This window comes from Carassius auratus, chromosome 9 (assembly GCF_003368295.1).
Source record: "Carassius auratus strain Wakin chromosome 9, ASM336829v1, whole genome shotgun sequence".
NCBI classification, from domain to species: Eukaryota; Metazoa; Chordata; class Actinopteri; order Cypriniformes; family Cyprinidae; genus Carassius; species Carassius auratus.
Window position 1 is genome coordinate 6629702 of NC_039251.1, and position 20276 is coordinate 6649977.

Sequence of the window (20276 nt, forward strand, 5' to 3'; positions counted from 1 at the left end):
CAAGAAAGAAACAAAAGAAAATAGGCCTACATTTGACCTCTGAAAAAAAAAAACCCCCGCAAATTACGCACTAAAAATAATATTAATTTCATGTCCACAGTTGAACATTTGTAATGTCCAAACAGTGCAAAACACATCATGCATGCCGACAACAAACACGCATATGAATGTGCTATTGTGTGTTTCAACAGATCCGACTGGATGCACGAGCACAGTGATATTTATAACAAGCCAAATGCGCGCAAACACAGGCACAGACGCACGCTCGCCGCTGATTGGCTGGAGCGGCTGCAGGCGGAAGTCGAAGGCGCGCGGGGATTCCCCGAGGGAAGTTCCAGCTCATTGTAAAAGATACAAAATGTTCAGTTGTACGAAATAGTTCATTTCCTCTCGTTGAACGCGTAGATATACGTGTAGCAGCGTCGCGATGTCCAGACTGCGCTCAGCTTTATGAGTCTGGACTGTTTCGGAGTGAAGGTAAGACGCCAGTGCTGCACACTAATGAGTGCACTTACTCCATTCACTCACTGTGATATGGTGATGTTCAGATATGAGCATGTTTTTACTTTTAGTTGCTCGAAAACGCCCCAGGTTGTCTGTCATTAGGAAGTGTGATTGTGTTAGCTGTTATATTTCTGTTTCTGACTTGTTTTACTAAAACTGAAAGTGTTCAAGCTTACTGGAAAACTTTGTTTTGAAGCACTCCATTGGTATCTACGCCGGGGCTAGTTGTCACAAGGTCTATATATTAATTTAAAGTCAAAACTCCAGTTATACAAATGCTTGGTTTACGTGATCATCACCTTCTCATCTGTTGAGTAACAAGTGAACACAATAGACAAGAAAATGAGTTTGAACTCAAAGTATTTTGTATAAATCAGTCAGATTAGGGCAGATATATTGGGATTTTATACAATATTAAGCGGCTAAAGCAATGGTGTGTCATTGTGGCATGTTGCCTGTTACATTTCCGCATTTTAAAGAATAATTTTATGTGTGGAAAGCTTACAATAGTGTCTTAAATGTCAAGTTCCCTTTGGGACAACTTGCCCCATATAGCCAATATGTGTGTGTTAAATGAGCCGAATGTTTTGTCCTGGGTAATAATGGTGGAATTAATGTTCAATATGTTTTTGTAGATAAGACTTTAAGGGCTGAATCTATATAGAAATTGGCTTGAAGAAGCAAACATGTGACAATCAGCCCCGGGCTCGCTGTAGAGACAGATATTAAAGTTTATTTTAAACAAATTCATTTAGGCATTTCAAATGATTTCTCATGCATTTATAAGTGATTGAGCCTAGTCATGTTTGACATTTCTTTCCATCTCTGCAGTGTTTGGCAAGACTATACTACACTTAAACTGAATCTAACATTGTTATTGTTATTAAAAGGCATGAATGTTACTTAAAATATGCAGAAAAAAAACTAAAATAGTTTATTCTTCACCAAAGCCAGTGTGAAATGTAAAAAGAAGATAGAAAAGAGGAAAAACTGAATAAAATAAATCTCAAAAGTTCATCCAAAACCCTTTAGGTCAAAGAGTTTAAACACACGTGTTAAACTTCGGACTGGCTGTGCAATTAAAAGATTGAAAGAAAAATATAATGCATGTAGTGCATTCATAAGTGTAAATGTGTTTAAATAAAATACATTTGTTTTTGCATGTTACATGCTTTTTTGAGATTAAAAAAAATGTGTAAGAAAAGCTTACGATAGGATGTTAAATATCAAGTTTCCATTGTGACAACTTACCCCACAGCCTAGGTGTGTTACATTAACGGAGATCTACAATGATTTGCAATTTAATATTATAGTAAATGATGTTTATCACATTCATGTAATGTGTGCATTGCATGAGATTTTTCTGCTTTTAGTGTGTCTGTGTGTTGATGAAGCTTGTGTGTGTTTGTAGCCGTCACTGACAGGTGCAGTGCTAATCTCGCTCCTCTGAGTTAAAGAAGGGGTGTGTAAGTGTTTGTGTGTGCCTGGGACTAGGGCCCGGGACCGCCCTGTTCGGGATGTTACTGAAGGCCCCGGAATGGACAGGACCATCAGTGAGCAGCTCAACAAAGCCTTCGAAGCGTACCGCAACGCGTCCATCGAGAAAGAGTTGGCCAGAAAGGAGCTTCAGCACAAGGTGCTGTTTGTGAAGGATCGGTTGGTGCCATCAGAAGCGTTGTATTTGAATGGCTCTTGCCTGCGTGAGAGTGTGCAAACACTAACCTATTGCTTTTGCAGACCGAGCAGTATCAGCGACACACTCAGCAGCTGGAGAGACAGATAGAGGAGCAGGCCAAGACCATCTTGCATCTTAAAACTGAGGTCAACTCCCTGCGTAAACATGCAGCAGGTAAGAAATTACATTCAGAACTAAACGACACAAGAGCAGTCTTAACTCGCTGGGGAATATTTGTAGCAATGGCCAAAAAAAACATTGTATGGGTCAAAAGTATAGATTTTTCTTTTATGCCAGAATCATTAGGATATTAAGTAAAGATCATGTTCCATGACCATATTTGGTCATCGAAGGCTTCCTACCGTGAATATATTCATATATTCGTAATATGCATTGCTAATAACTTAATTTGGACAACTTTAAAGGTGATTTTCTCAGTATTTTTTGCACCCTCAGAATCCAGATTTTCTAATAGTTGTATCTCTGACAAATATTGTCTAATCATAACATAACCATACATCAATGAAGAGCTTATGTATTTAGCTTTTGGATGATGCATAAAACTAAATCTCGAAAAATTTACCCTTATGACTATTTTTTGTGTTTTATTGCCTTTATTGATTTGTGTAAGTCGTCCCTGACTGAAAAACATTTTATTAAAGTGCCCTGCTTTAAAATGAGGAAGACTAGCAAAGACTAGGTTTTTACTTAATAATACATTAATGAACTTTTCTTTTTTTAAGTTTGTATTGTATATAATTGTTTATTATCTTTTATTATATTTGTAAAAATAATTATTGTATACAGTTGATTGGAAGTATTGTTATTAAGACTATTTTAAATCTTATTTCTTTGCCTTAAATATAGCTTTTGGTTCTGAGATGGGATACAATAATTAATAAATTAATATAAATAACTCAAAACTAAATGGTTTGCCTAGTATACACAATAAATACTAAGATAAGACTGTCTTGTAAATCAACCAACGATGCGGTACACACATCTCGTATGTTTATTAGGACTATTTCCACATTTTCATATAATAGATAAGTCGTTTAAACTGTAAAGTAACACAGATGTAAATATGGGAACTATCTGATGCTCAAACTTCTTCAAACTTAATTCCCTTTGTCTAGATTCATTGGACAGAGAAACTTTATGAGGTGTTTTTAACTTTTTTTTCTTCTTTTTTTTAGACACAATTTATTTTTATCTACACAAAAAATAATAATAATAAAAAAAAAAAAAAAAAATATATATATATATATATATATATATATATATATATATATATATATATATTTATTAATATATATATATATATATTTATTAATATATATATATATATATATATATATATATATATATATATATATATATATATATATATACATTTATTTATTAATATATTATATATTTTTTTTATGCATAAACATTTATTTAATGTATAAATTTAAAATGCATTCCTAAAAATGTAATACTTTTATTAGCATTCATTTTGTTTGGCACATTTTAATAAGGCATGATTAAATTTGATTGTGTTTTATGCCAATTGAATGTCTTTGTTCTATTTATAAATTGTACAAAAATTAACAAATTTGCTGTATAAACTAAGATAAAAAGCATCCGACAAAATGCATAATGCATATGAAAATGACGTATTTTTAATACACATATCAGATCATTAGATGTGATAGTAGTCTTCGTGTGAGAGTCAAATGTTATTTTAGCTGAAGTTACCGATCACATGCATGCTTCGATGTGATGAGTGTTCTTGTTACTGTTGGAAATTAAACATGGATTCAGGTCACGACTCATCCTAATGTATACACACAGCAGTATTTGGACATAAAGAGTCAATTTCCTTTACACTCACCTATATTTACAGATGGTTCGAAGGTGGAAAATGGTGTAACTGCAGCAATGGTGACTGGACAGCAATGTTATGCAATTCGTATTTCGAAAGTGTGTTCAGTTTTCACAGCTGAAATACGTGCTTTGCTTTGAAAATATATAAAAAATGCACAAGAAAAGGATTCGAAGTCATGCGTTCAAGTAACGCACTCTTTATAAACGGATCACGCTTTGATAGATAGTAGTATTTTTTGCTGGGTTCCAGGCCATGTTGAGCTTTCAGGAAATGAGCTGATGCTGATACAAAGGAGGCTTTTAATCAGGAAGTAAACACATCCCTCAGAGATGGGATTTATTATCAATCGTTATATATTAAATAAGTGGAAAGAAGAGTGTACAGATGTACAGTAATAAATTAGGCTACGTGAAATGCATCAATTTCTTTGAAAACTAGATTTGATCAAGTGGCATTTAGCCAAGACTGACTCATGCATTTTTGCTTAAAGGTGAAGATCCTACTCAAGATTCCCCTTTTTTTATTGCACATTTTATTGCACCGTCCAGCTTTTAATGTATGTAGAAAACTATTTATGAAGTGAACCCGCTTTAAAGAGTTATTTACAATCATTTTAGCAGAAAAAGGATCGTATGTTAAAGTTAAAAATCTTGTGTTATGTAACTTTATTTAGTTTTTTTCCATCAAATTAGCCTTCGATTCTGACGTGGCATTAAATAAATATATACTACTCTTGTTATTGTTGATTTGACTGTGATAACCGTGCTTTTTTTGTATTTTTTCAGGGGAGGACTGTGGGCCTGCGCACAGAAAACAGGAAGCAGAAACCTTGTCACCAAGCGATCATCGCTCTGACCTCTCATCCAGTTCCCACAGGACTAACCATTTCCTGGTGGGTGATTTATCTTATACAGAGATGTGACTCTGGCCAATGTTTGATTTCAGAGTTTTGCATTTCCTCTCTTTGTCCAAATGCATGCACCCACTTTCTTTTCCCACTTATTGTGCAAATGCACTTTTGGTTGTGATGTAATTGTTCCGAACGGACCGTGACCTCGGACCTCCCAGCCTTTATATTGTGTTATCATCGTTACCCGCCTGTAAGCACAGACAAACCTAATAGCTGAGTTTGCCGCGCTTTGCTAGTTATGCACAGTTCACTCGAGGGTTAAGTTGTGAGAAATGTGTGAAAAAGATGTAGTTCTCTCTCTTCACAGTTTGATATCATTTTTCATCGCTATCTGTCCATAGTGAGAATGTTTCTCTAATTGAATCCAGTGTGATAATTCTTCTCAATTGTTTTAATCTATGCACGTTGTGACCCACAGGGGGCACTAGAGCACAACAGTGGAGTAGAGCTATCTCTTATGAAAGGAGGTGTCACTTTTTATTTTAGATGACTGTTACTGAAAGATATAGACATAACAGTTTGAAATGGCTACTTTCTCCTTTTCCTGAACTTAATCTTGGGTAGATAATGGCCTCCATTCAAGATCTGCAGTGAGCTTGACCTGTAAATGTAACGAAGCATGCTATTCTATAGCAAATGCATTCAAAGGCGCCATAATTAAGGAAGCAAGAAGTTTTTTTGTGAACTTGTACAGACTTTGGAGCTTATTAATGGTCTTTTTAGAAGTATTTTCTGCTAGTTGAGTCATACAAAACTCTTTTGGTTGAGACATTATTTTCACAACAATTAAGCACATATTATCCACCCAGTTCTCTTAAAGCTGAAAAACATTTTTTTTTGTTTATGAATTGTAAAATATCTATATATCATGGTAGAATTTGTTGTTTTGCCTTTACTTGATGGTTAAATATATATATGTACATATGTTATTAATAATATATTATAATGTATTAAGTAATTATTTTAATATAAAAAATTAATATAATAATGCACATATTATTAATTGTTATTTTACTGCATTACAGTGTATATATATAGAGAGAGAGAGAATTTTAATTTATTATTTTTTCATATGTAAAAAAATAAAAATCCATTATGGTAATTTGGGGGATGGGGGGAATGTTATTTATTTTTTATTTTTTAAAGAGTATTTTAAAGTTATTGTATACAATTAATTAAAGTACTGAAAAATTAAGACAATTTAAAACATTTTTTTAGTTTGCCATGAACATAGCCTTTGCTGATGTGAAGGGAAAAAATAAAGATAGATACATAAAAAAAAAAAAAAAAAAAAAAACATAACTTAATGGTTTGCTTAATACACTATAAAAATAAATATTAGACTGTTTAGAGATCTGGTCGAGCACAGGAAAGTATTATGCAACAAAAAAAAAACAAACAGAAAAATAATGTCACAAAATCATAATGGTCTTAAAAATAGGCTTCATTTTAATTAGTAAAATTAAATATATATATATATTTATGTAGATATTTTAATTTAAATTTAATTTTCATTTTAAAGATAAGTGCGTTTGAGTGTATTTGTATGTATATGTGTGTGTGTGTGTGTGTGTTTGAACATACTGTATTATATTTAGAACTAATGTTATGAAACCGTTTTGTCATTCTGTGCATCTTTTTGTTCTTGTGCAGATAAACGAATCCTCCAGGATGCTTCCGCATACAATATCTGCTGCCTGCGAGATGAAAAGGTACATAAATCATATCGCTTTAAAAAGTCCACTTTTAATGAAGGATTTTACACTCCAGTCCCATGGGCACCAAGACAAAAGGTTTAATCTTGAGCTAAAACAACTGATTAACAGCTCGGAGGAGTTTGTTTATTGGAATTAGCAGGTCAGTATTGTTCCTGCAGAGTATGTCTTGAATGATGTCTAAAAAACATTAAAGGAAAGAGCAAAACTGATCCAGTAAAAACCCCCCTGATGCCCCGTGCTCATTAAATACGTCTGCCTTTCCACTGATCTGGGGTCAGTTTGGAAAAAGGGGAGGTGGACATGTCTACATGTTTGTAAATGTCATGTTATATGACATTTAGAAGGAGAGAAGTTAAACTTGATGGTTTATTATAAGTTAACTAGGGGAAAATGTCTCTGAAATATCCCAGATCTCTGCCAAAAAAACATCTGTTTGGTTTTGATTAATATGGATATCATGCTGAAATCACATGTTTTAGAGCCATATCAGATTACATTCCTGATATGTTTTTCTGGACACACACATCCGAAACATAGAGTGGCTCAAACACTAATGTGAGTACTAAAAGATATCTTTTTACAACCAAGTTTATGTTAAAAACACACTTAAGTTACAAAAACAGTCGGATATGTCTGTGAAGTTAAACAGCTGGGAAAGAAATCAAATGTCTATATTAGATCGGTGTATTAAGTGACAGCAGCATAATGTACAGTCCCTATACTGGCCGCTTTTTGAGACTACACTGTAAATATGACCCAAACAATAAAATACTGGACTGAACAGCTTCTATAGCTCTAATGAGAAGACATTTCTTACTTGAATGCTGCTTTGAAATGCTCTGGTGTGGAGATAAACATGGCTCACTCAGGGCGGAGACACGGCTGTCAGTCAACATGTGGGCGGGGCTTGTGAAGTGTGACGTCCCACTTTACAGATCCTGTGATAAGTAAGCTCGGAGACACTGCTCATGATTTATAGAGATTTATATTAAAAAAAAGCAGGTGGATTTTTATCATTATAGGGTGGTTGTGTACAAACACTGCCAACACACATTTATGTTCAAACAACATGGAAAAGTGCGTTTTGCATAATAGGTACCCTTTAAAAGATGGTAGTAAAATGATACTCGGAATATTATTATTATTATTATTTTTGTGGTGGTGGTGGTGGTGGGTGAAATATTTGTTAATATTGTTAAAAAAAAATAATATATATATATATATATATATATATATATATATATATATATATATATATATTTATTTATTTATTTATTTAATTTTGAATAAATGCTGTTCTTTAAAAAAAAAAAAAAATCTAAGAATCCTGAAAAAAGTATCACAAGCTCCAAAAAAATATTTGGCAGCACAACTGTTGCCAACGTTAATAATTAAAAATAATAAATCAGCATATTAAAATATTTTTTTTTAGGATCGTGTTACACTTTATACTGGAGTAATGATGCTGAAAATTCAGCTTTGCATCACAGTAATAAATAATATTTTAAAATGTTAAAATATAAACATTTTATTAACAAATATTAATACTGTAATAACATTTTACAATATTACTGTTTATTTTTCTGTGCTTTTGATCAAATAAATGCAGCCCTGGTGATTATATGAGGCTTCGTTAAAAAAAAAAACTAATGCCAAACTTTTGAATGGAAGTGTATATGTCATATATATGGCAACAGTGCAATACATAATATTATATTGTTGATATTAATAATATGACAATATCTGTAGTCAATATTGATTTAATGGGAGTGGGAAATCTTGCTCACACCAAACTAGGAAAAAAATTATAAAAGCACTTTTGTTCATCTACTGAAGTGTAACTGTAATTACAATTAAATAAAACAGCAAAATAATAATAACAACAATAACATCTTCATCCATTAAGATTACCTTAGATATTAATATGTACATACAGGACGGTTCAGTTTGTACACATAACTAAGTTTAATTTTTTTGAAAGGAATTTCTTATGCTCATCAAACCTGCATTTATTTGATCAGAAATACAGAAAAAAACAATAATATTCAGCAAGGATGTGTTAAACTGATAACAAGTGATAGTAAAGACTTATATTGTTATAAAAGATTTATATTTTTAATAATCAAAACATCCTGAGAAGAGTTATACAGGTTATAAAATAAACATTGAGCACTGTTTCTATCATTAATAATAAATCAGTATATTACAGTGGGATCACGTGACACCGAAGACTGGAGTAATGCCTGATGGAAATTCAGTTCATATATTTTAAAGTATACTAAAATAGAAAACTATTATTTTAAATTATAATAATAATTTTTGTTAAATTTTTCTGTATTTTTGACTATTTTCAGGCTTTATGTGCATAAGAGACTTCTTTCAAATACATTTAAAATAGTAATGTTTTCAAATGTATGTGTAATGTATAAGCAAAAATGTAAAATTAAATGTTGAGTAAGTAATTTTTTTTTTTTTTATAAAACTGTTCCCAAAAAGTCAAAAAAAATAAGAATTTACTTTTTAAAGTTTGCATTTTGGCACGAGTAAAAAAAAGTTCCCGGTGGAGTCTGAGTCATTAGATATTCTGGATAAAAGTGTTTTTCTCTCTCTCTCTCTCTCTTTTCTAATCTTAACGTTGATGTTGTTGTTTTTAGATCAGTATCATTTTGAAAGACCCCATCAGACATGTGCTTTCTGTTTCTCTTTGGATTAGTGAGAATGCACTGGACACTTGGCAGGAACTCCAGGGGACTTTCCAGAGGATTCAGACTTTAACCAGAAAGCAGAAAGATCACCTGAAGCGAATCCACAGAGGGAACGAGACCGCTAATGGTAAAGTCATGTTTTAGAACCTAATTTGAGATTTCAGACTAATATGCTTTATTAAATTATAGCTGTTATACCACCTCACCACCCAAGTCTGTTTCTTTCCATTCTAATTAAATTAGGTAAAATAAAAACTGGAGTTACAATTACTTTCGAAATGTCACAACAAATTAGTAATTATATAGCTAGTAGACTAATGCAGCATACTAGTAATTATACATATCATTGTTTGTTCCTTCCCACAATTAAAAGCAGAAATACTTGACGCAAAGCTATGGTGTAAGGGCCTTTTGCTCCAATGACCTCTGACCTCCACGCAGCATTAAAATAGACCGAGCAGATAAGCATGTTCAATTATCACTTTGATAAATGTTATTTTGAAGCAGCACACTATTACACAATTATATGTCCTTGGTGAAATCACTTGGAAAACAGTACGGCAGTGAGATGTATTTTTGGACATGGTTGCATGATGGAAAAGACAGTGTTTTTGCCCCATGGAAAGTCCATATAGGACATATTAAACCTAATTAGGGGTGTTTGCTAAAGAAAGCATTAATAATAGCAGATTGCTTATACTCAGGGTTAGGGCTTCAGGAAAACCCTAAATATATCAGTGATCGCAATGCAAGTGTTTTAAAATTCTTGCATTAGGTCAGAAAGCCTTAAATGAACAAAGTCAAGGCATTAGATGTTGCATGCACTGCAAAAAAAAATAAATATATAAAAAATATAAAAAATAAAATTATATATATATATATTAGTTCATATCTGTCAGTAGTGCATGAAAAACAGTTTGCATTTATGAATTAAGTTGATTTGCGTCTCAAATAAATGCATCTTGATTAACGAATCTCCAGACATTTGCACTTGAAAACAAGACAAAAATGCTGAGGAGTAATCAAAGGGTACAGTAAAAATGATTTCCGTATTCTAGTGGCTGGGAGCGGATTTATTTATTTTTTTGTAAAATGAATTCAAATGCAATGGAAATCTGTTGGAAGTTGTTCTTTACTCGTTCTTCAAAGGGTTAATAAAACTCTGTCATGTAAAATAAGAACACTTTAAGGACCAAAAAAGCTAAACTTGTCAACCACATACAACACTGGGATTTATTTAATAATTCTGATTTTACAAAAGAAAAGTCCTTTTGGTTACATCACAATACAAGAACAGTCAAAATAACAGATTTATTGGCACCTGTCAGGTTCAGGTTAACAAGCACAGCTTTTGATTTGAATAATACATTAGTAAATGTTGAAATGAACATCAACTACGATTAATAAATGCTGTAGAAGGATTGTTCTTGCTTTGATCATGTTAACTAAAGTAGTGAACTAACATTAACTAATGGACCGTTATTCAAAAGTGTTACTGGTTTAGTTATTACTGAAATAATAACCACCAATCTTTTGAGTGCTTTTGAGAAGAGAACAAATAAACAAGCTACCTGACTAGATTTTAGACTTCAGCCATATCAAAACATATGTATAGTAGTTATTCTGCAAAAGATGTTATGCAGAATGTGTAAGCTGCTGTTTTCTAGACAATGATCGAGGAGGGTGATAAATAAATTCGAGCAGACAGTATGACTTGTTTTCTGTATTTTCTGTCGTCTTAAGCCATATGAACGTTTCCTCTTCTGTAGTTGTCAAATTTGCAGTTGTGCATATTTAATATTGATGCATTGCAGTCTGCAATAATGAATGCTTTTTGCAGTCGCAAGTTAGAACAATGCCCAAGCGGATAAAGACAAATAACAGTGAAAGATAGGTTAAATATTAGAATATCATACTTTTATGGTGCTTTTTTTTTTTTTTTTTTTGGCTATCTGGGGCGTTAAAGTAAATATCACCATTCACTTTTGTTATATGGAAAAGAGCAGCTCAGAGATTCCACAAAACATCTTTTTGTTTCACTGAAGAAAGAATACAAAAATAGTTAGAATAGTTGTAATATAATAATCTTTATGAATGTAGTACCTGAATCTGATGCTAGGTCCACTTGCCTTCACGGTGTGATCACAGACTTGGATCAGGATGCTGAATTTCAAGCTCTGTAGTTGATTTTAATTGGCCGGTGTTGCCTTGCAATGGCAGCGGCTGACACAGTTGTTATGGTAGAGCAATTCTCACTGCATTGTTTGGTGCTAAAATTGACAGAGTTCCTCATTAATAGTCAGCGTTACATGGTGTGCATATCACTGCTGTGCTTTCTTTTGCTTTTGCATACTAATGTGTATATATATACACATATATGATCAAGAGATTGATGAGAGAAAATGCTTGATGTCTTAATATTAAACCACAGCCGGTTTATATTCGGGTTCTGAATGCAAGGAAAATTTGAGATTATTCTGCATAAGTTACATGAGGCCCTTTTCCATTTGAGTTCCTGCTTGATGCATTTGCATTATTTTGTACATTTAGCCAACATTTCTATGCAATGTGACTTTGACTTAAAAAAAACACAAAAAAGTGTTTGTTTATGACACCACATGATTATTTCACAGACTCTTCCAAAGATTTGATGCCACTTTCCTAGAAAGCTTTGGCAAAAACTGCAATGATTAGTTCTTGCTTTTAATATGCATTTTTATTTTATTATTATAATTTTTTAAAAGGCATTGAAAAAGTTCTCAATTAGAAATTGCTAGTATTTCCCCCAAATAGATAGAAAGAATCGGCAAGTAATGCATTTAAGCAAGCATAATATTTTAAAGCATTTTGTTATTTGTATTATTTGCACCTTTCAAAAATAAGTTTTTACAGTATGCATTCAGCAGGACCTTTTGTGTAGCTGTGGTTAACAGAAATGTTGCATTACTCTCTTAGTTCAAAAGATCAATGCAAATATATTTTTCATGATACGAGCGCTGGTGTTGGTTAAAGGCATAAAGGTTTTGTTGATTTCCTCTCTGTTTCCAGAGCAGTTTTCCATGCCCATCCAGTGCACTGAAGACACAGCAGAACAGGCCGAGGCTCCTTTTTCCTCACCGCTGAGGTCAGAAGCCGTCGATTCTTCGACCTCCACATCCCTCGCGTCACGCGGCGCCGGTCCAGACGGACCCTTTTTTGATTCCCTAAGAGGCCTGAGTGTGAAGTTTCCCCCGAGCACAGACGATGAGTACGACTTCCTCAACAGTACGCCGGATAAACGGGTGGACCTGCCCCTGCACAGGCCGGACCTGGGAGACAGCATGCACACGATGAGGGAGGAGTCTTATCCCTCATACCCCGCACCCTCTTCATCCGCTCACACATCTGCATCTTCTGCGTCACACGAAAATGTACGAGGACCCCAACAGGTAAGATGAAATCTCACAGACAGGAGGCGTTGAAAGCTGCTTGGTAACTTTATTAAAGGGAAAGTTCACCCAAAAATAGATGTTGATGATGTAGATGAGTTTGTTTCTTCATCAGATTTGTAGAAATGTAGCATTACATCACTCTCTCATCAATGGATGCTCTGCAGTGAATAGGTGCCGTCAGAATGAGAGTCTGATAAAAACATCACAATAATCCACAGCACTCCAGTTCATCAGATAACATCTTGAGGAGACAAAAGCTGTGTGTTTTTAATAAACAAATCCATCAAGGCATTTTGACTGTAAGCTATTACTTCTGGCTAAAGCTATGGATAAAAGTCCATAATCTGTTATAATGCATTATAAATCTCCTGTTATCTCTCACATCATAATCCATCCCCATATTTGTTTAGAGCTGTTTCGGCTTGTAAACGGTGCTTGATCTGTGCAGATTTGACATCTTGATGGATTTGTTTCTTATAAACACAGCTTTTCTCAAGACATTAACCGATGGACTGGAGTGCTGTGGATTACTTGTGATGTTTTCATCAGCTGTTTGGACTCTCATTCTGACGGCACCCATTCACTGCAGATGAACTAGTGATGCAATGCAACATTTCTCTAAATCTGACGAAGAAACAAACTCATCTACATCTTGGATGGCCCGAGATTGTGTAACGTTTCATTTTTGTTTGAACTATTCCATAAGAAGTGCAACATTTTAAGCCATCTTAAATTGTAAGAACGGTTATTTAAGTGATGTGAGAGACATACAACCCATTTGCTTAAGAAAATTGCTGTAACCGCAGTCATTTTTAAGATTTTCTCACCCAGTCAAGTTTAAATTGGGAAACATTACATTGAATTTGGCTAATGCCACTCATAAAAGAGATAAAATAAGTCTTAAATCTTAACTCAAGTACGGTTTCGGCCATGAAAATAGCCAAAAAAAAAAAAAAACAATACCTGGTATTGCATTAAAAAACTAAACCCGTAACCTAAAAAAATGTATAAATAAAATAATTTTTGTTGGCTGGACTTTTTTTTTTTTTTTCAAATATTTTATTTCAGTAACATTTCTCATTTTCATTTAACTTTAAGTAGTAAAAAAAAACTAAAACAAAATAAATAAATAATAAAAACTGTATTAACATATTAAAAACACTAAATAAAAAACCACAACAATAAATTATATATTTTTTTTATTAAATAAAATCAGAAAATGTAAAAAATGTAATCTAATTGTAAATATTAACACAAACTATAATATTAGTCCAGTTATAGTAAAATAACACAGCAAACAAAGAGCTAATCGCAGATTGTCCGCAAAGGACAGATGCAACTTTGCCACAAAATATCTTAGGATATATTTTAGAAGGGATTCAATACAAAATGTTTTTAATTTTGGTAAAGTGTGAGCAGAAGCCATATTTTCAGCTCTGGTGTTTTGAGGCCTCCTTCCCAAATGGTAACTGGTTTTGAATGAAATTGAAAAAGTGGCTAGTAATGTTCTTTTTAAAAACGAGAGATCACTGTGCTGTAGTAAGGTTCAAGCTCATATTTACAGTATGTTCAGACAACATTGCATTAATAATGTCAGTATTGTACAGTACAGTACTGGACCGGTGAACTTTTCCCCTCATAAGAGTGTGTGGGGAAAGACCGGATTCATGCAACAGGAAGTGGTGTCAGTCTGAAAGTTTACCGTGGAAAATGTTGGTCGCTGGTTTTTAGGAGAAATTCCAGTTTTCTGTTCCGTTGTTTTCAGTTTTTGTTCCTTAAATCATTATTCATCTCTGCATAGAAGTCTGTATAAAATGTCACCAGTAATTCTGCTTATCTTTTTTAAAAGGCAAATGTTTATGATGCCTTAAAATGCTGAAATGTCTATAGGTTTTGCCATTTTTACTAAAAGAAAGCATAATGTCTTTGCTATCCAAGTTGTTAAAGGCTTATTGAAAAAGCATTGTGATGAGCATTAAATGCATTTCATTTAAAACTAAAAGTGTTGATAAAAATGACTTCAATCTACTTTAACCTGCTTTACCCAGTGTTTGCTATTTAAGTTTATGCTTATTTTATAGGGGACATTGTGTAGTTAGTTTAGTAATGCAAGTGTGGTATTTGTTACCTAGTGTTTGCAGAGTGTTCACCATTGGTCACTTGTGAGGCTCATTTCAGTGACAAGCCCTTAAAAGTCAGATGTCTATGTAGACAGAAGGCAGCTCACTGGGTTATAGTGTGTATATGGGGAGACATTTACACTACAGGTTAATATCTATAAAACATATATTATATATATATAAATATAAACTTATACTACACAAAAATTGGCAACATTATTATGCATAATTAATTATTCATTCAAGTTCACATACTTACTTTTTTCATAGATGGGGATCATAATTTATTATTACAATTATTTTCATAATTAATAATTATATATATATATATATATATATATATATATTATTTAATTCTGTTATTTAATGTAAAATGTGTATTTATTATTGTTATTAAATATTAAATGTGTATTGTTAATTTAAAATATTGATTATGTATTAATTATTGGTATTATTATAGGTGAATGTAAAAGGGATTATTTAAATGTAAAATATTATATATTACTGTCATTAAATATTACTTATTTATTATAAGTAATATCATAAAATATTTATTATTATTATTATTATTAATGCCATTATTATTGTTATTGTTAATAGTAGTGGTAGATATAAAATGTAATTATTTAAAAGCATAATACATGCAAAATTGACAAGATAAACATTATATACAGTTCTGCTCAAGTTTATATACTCCTTGTGAACTCTTTTTAATATAGAATTATAATGTCTGTTATTATAAATATTTTAAATATGCATTAATAAAATATTGTTAATATAATCGTAATAATTATTTTTATTATTAACATTTAAAAATGAATTATAATTATTATTATTATTATTATTATTGGTCAACATATATTTTGAATTTATTACACCGGACAAAATGTGAATTTCTTCAAAAATGCTGCTCAGATGTTTCCACGCTCTTGGTTCTTAACATCATATGTTGCTGCTTTGAGCATCATTGACTGTTTTAGTCGTTTGTAGCTGTATGAGTCCCTGGTTTGTCCCGAAGACCGAAATCCTTCAGTTTCTTGACGTTCTGTGTGCGTCTTCTGAACAGTGATGCTGAGATCAAGAACAATTGTGCGAATCGAACACAAAGAGTCACTGATATTAAGAATCAAGGGAATGTGAACCATGTGATCCTGTTCAAATCAAATGGTTTTAGTCTTGTGGAATACATGTTAATATCTGAATGCAGCTTTGCTTTTAAATGCTAAACATCTTACAGATTCTAGAAGGGGTGTGCAAACTTTGCATATTTTGCAGCTCGCGAAATTGCAGAGGAAATCTAATTTAACGCATATAAGGAAAACCTAAAAGAAGCGTATTGTTTTTACCTGTCCATACGGAGAACGGTGAAACTCACACCTATGGTGTAAGGCTCACATCTGCACAGGAATATGGTGCTATTCCATTTAGGATGTCAATTAGGATGTGCTAAGACCACCGAGAGCTGTGAATCACATATTACCTCGTCTTCTGTGTTTGTCTTACTATTACACTGGTTTCCGGACTGTTCTTTTCTGCAGTCTTTGAGCTTAAAAGCATGGCAGATACCTGAGCTCGTCTGTTAAGAGCAAGGGAAAAATGTATAGTGTTGGCAAAACAGACATTTTGAAGGAAATGGCTAAATGAATTGTTTACACATGGGCAGACCTTAATACACGATAACACACTGATTATAAACAGTTGTTTTGTTTGTCATATGCCTGTGCAGAATGTCAAAAAATGCTTTTTTTCACTTGTAGAATATCTGATGATTTATTACCATCGTTGTGTTATATTTATTAACAGATAGATAGATAGATAGATAGAAATAAATAAAATAAAATAAAATGAAGATTATGGAAGAAAAAAAAATGTAAATAAATTAAAATAAAAAAATATTTTTATTATTACACAACTACATCATGCAAAGGTTTTCGCTTTTGTGTTTCATTTTCAGTATTATTTTATATCTATCTATATATATATATATATATATATATATATATATATATATATATATGTGTGTGTGTGTGTGTGTGTGTGTATTATCAGTAACAAAAGTGTATGTATGTATACTTTTACTATTATTATTATTATTACACACCTACATCACAAGAAGGCATTAGCCTCTGTATTTCATTACACAATATTTTTTTTACATTTCTTATATATAATTCTTTTGTATAATTTTATTTAATATAATTTTACTATAACAGGGAATTTTATCCTGCAATTTCAGTATATTTCTGTAGTCTAGATACTGATGCATGCTGAATAATTTTATTACATTGTATTATTATTGTTTCTTCATAATTTTATCATTTTAATGTGTGTTTGTGTATGTTTATTTATATATATATATATATATATATATATATATATATATATATATATATATATATATATATATATATATATATTTATTTATTTATTTATTTATTTATTTATTTATTTATTTTTTTTTTATTTATTTATTTTTTTTATTAAATAAATATGCTGAGGATTCTGGAAGAAATGTAATATTATAATAAATATTATATTGTTTTATTATTATTATTATTATTATTATTATTATTACACAACTATGCCACATAAAGCCATTATCTTTTGCAAATCTTTTGCACACTTATTTATTTATTTATTTGTATCATCTTCAGGTATTTTATCCTGCACTTTGAGTGTGTTTCTCTAGTCGAGTTGCGGATGCATGCTGCATAGTTTAATCATTATCTGATGCCAGAGTAACAAATGGATAGTTGCCCTCATTGCTGTCTAATGTCCTTTGTCTGTGTCCAGCTCTTTTGGACTCCAGACCTCCAGGACTTGTCCGCCCAGGCGCCGGGGACAGACACTCAGCAGATGAACAGCCGAGAGAAGTGTGCCTTTTGCGAGGATGATGTCCCCCCGAATCACATGTATAGCCACCTCAATTCACACTTCAAGAACAAAGCTGGCGATTGACACACACACACACACACACCAAGGCAAGGGCCACCGCCGGACTGAAGCAGCCTTTATTCATGGCTTTGTTGAGTAGCGTGCTGGCCGTCTGAACACATTTGCTCACGTCCACCAGTGACACGATGAAGAGAGCACAGCCTTTATTTAATTAGGAGAACTTTAAACGGTTCATTTTAGGGTGTTTATGTCTTTAATTAATCTTTTTAGCCACATATTAGTTTGGAGGCGTTCCGATGACTCTGTAGAGTAAAGACGTGCTTCCTTTTGAAAGCCATTTAAGTTGATGTGGCAACCTAAGAGATGCAAACGCTGTTTACGTGAGCTAAACATCTCACCGTTGTACTTTTCTTCAAATGCAACCTAAAGGAAACGCAGCTCTCATCTGTGCTATGTCACATTAAAAACCAAATATCAATTTCTAGAATTATTTTACAGTTCTACGGATTTCAGGCAGCTTCAAGCCCTGTTTATGAATATGTTACATTTTTTTATTGCAATGTTCAGGAATAAGTGAAACTGTCACTGGAGCCACTTAAATTGAGTTTAAATCCAGTTACACAAATGCTTTTCTTCTGTAGCAAAGCTTTTTTAAATTAGAATCATTCTTTGCATCCTTTCCTCCTAACTAAGTTGTAATATCATATTTTTTTTATATTTCTGTTTAAAATGAATGCAATAAAACCACACTGACACACATTAAGAGTCACTATATAATTGAAAACCTGTGTCCTCAGGACAAATGTCAGGCTGGGGCATTTTTTTTTTTTTTTAGCACTCGTTTTAGTTTTAGCTGGTAAATTTAGCGAAAATGTTCCATTGAAGCATTGTGGAAGATATAACTCCTAATTGCTTTAATTTGATCACTTAATTTTAATGCATACCACCTGTATGAGGGAATCTGTTCAGAATGAGAATAATCTTGGATAATTATTTCGACGATAAACACCATCTGGTTTACGAAAGCACTTCTGCACAGGTATTTCGGGTTAATTGAAACTTTGTTTCTACACGCAGTATCCAATATAAGCTCAATTTGTGATTGCATGCACAATTATCTTATGAATTATAATGCATTATTTTGCGGCCTGATCGCTGTTAGGCCTGTTTTAAGGTCATGTGGTTTTTTCACATGAATGAACTTGAGCGAAAAGCACTGAGATGAATGGAGAAATATGAACTGAATGTTTTCTAACGCAAAGAGCGAATTAGCTGCTTAAATAACAAAAACAATCTCTCATTTTGTTTTCATACGATCACATTAAACCTATAAGATAATAAAAAATATTTTATCACTAGCAGAAAATTAGATAATTGTATTATTATTATTATAATAATGTTGTTGTTGTTGTTAATTAAATGTATAAGTACAACAAATATGCAAATATATTTTCTGATAATCTTTTTTTGTAGTAATAATATTAATTATTATTATTTATATTATTTTTTATTATTAATGTGTAATTCTAACAATGCTTTTTCACACTAGCTGAAAAGCATATATATATATATATATATATATATATATATATATATATATATATATATATATATATATATATATATATATATATATATATATATATTGTTATGTTACTATTAATAATAATAATAATAATAATTTTATTATTTTTTTATTATTATTGATAATAATAATTACTGCTTTTATTATTATTATTATTATTACTACCCAACTTAAAATCATTAGATTTAGCATTTAATTTGCAAAATATTTATTTTTACATTGCTTTTATAGCATTTAACACATTCCATCCTTCATCTTGAGCTCCTCTCTCTAGTCGAGCTATGGATGCATGCGAAACAGTTTAATCTTAGCTTTTATTTCCCCATCGTTATCTGATGCCAGCTTAACAAATGCATAAACTTAAACCATCTTAAAGGATCTTAAACCATGTCCTTGATGCTGCACTGGACTTTGTGTGTGTGTGTGTGGATAATTAGCAGTCTTGTAAACAAATGTAATAATTTTCACTAATTCCAATGACGATGCGTTGAGCAGAAATGTGTGTAGTCGCACATGTGTGCAGTGAAGACCTCACAGCAACTCAAATTAAAGCCTGCTAACACACACACACACACACACTGCATAGATGAGCTGGTGTGACGAACAGGAACTATTAGCTGTTGTTTTTCACACTGCAGACTGGTTCGCTGATTCGCTGAAGAAAAGATTACCTAAAAATATTGATTTGAGAGATAATGCACAACTAGCTGGTCATCATCGCAAAATAAACACAACAACACAAAGCAGGTTTTATTTTGAGATCATGACCAGCTTCCTGTACATTATCTTGCTTCTAGAGCTGTTCAGTTTGTGGATCTAAAACCTGAAAGAGAATCAGCTTTTTCAAGTCCCTTGGGTTTTTG

General features: G+C 32.3%; 1 protein-coding gene across 2 annotated transcripts; it reads left to right on the top strand.

The window, feature by feature from the left end:
- Positions 1–294: 294 nt before the first annotated feature.
- Positions 295–18586, top strand: tank (TRAF family member-associated NFKB activator). 2 transcript variants are annotated; one of them, XM_026271149.1, is made up of 8 exons: positions 295–477; positions 1916–2140; positions 2242–2353; positions 4835–4941; positions 6613–6671; positions 9391–9509; positions 12431–12810; positions 17727–18586. In XM_026271149.1, exons 2-8 carry the CDS (start codon positions 2042–2044, stop codon positions 17889–17891), a joined length of 1041 nt encoding a protein of 346 aa, XP_026126934.1. In that variant the 5' UTR covers positions 295–477; positions 1916–2041; the 3' UTR covers positions 17892–18586. The 2 variants fall into 2 exon arrangements, with proteins under 2 accessions (XP_026126934.1, XP_026126935.1); XM_026271150.1 differs by having other exon boundaries at positions 1999–2140.
- Positions 18587–20276: the final 1690 nt, after the last annotated feature.

What these genes read in the sequence shown, in the direction of transcription:
- tank (XM_026271149.1), top strand. Translation starts at nt 2,042, where the DNA reads ATGGACAGGACCATCAGTGAGCAGCTCAACAAAGCCTTCGAAGCGTAC. An exon ending in GAAAGGAGCTTCAGCACAAG is followed by an intron (nt 2,141 to 2,241) that starts GTGCTGTTTGTG and finishes TTGCTTTTGCAG; the next exon opens with ACCGAGCAGTATCAGCGACA. An exon ending in CCTGCGTAAACATGCAGCAG is followed by an intron (nt 2,354 to 4,834) that starts GTAAGAAATTAC and finishes GTATTTTTTCAG; the next exon opens with GGGAGGACTGTGGGCCTGCG.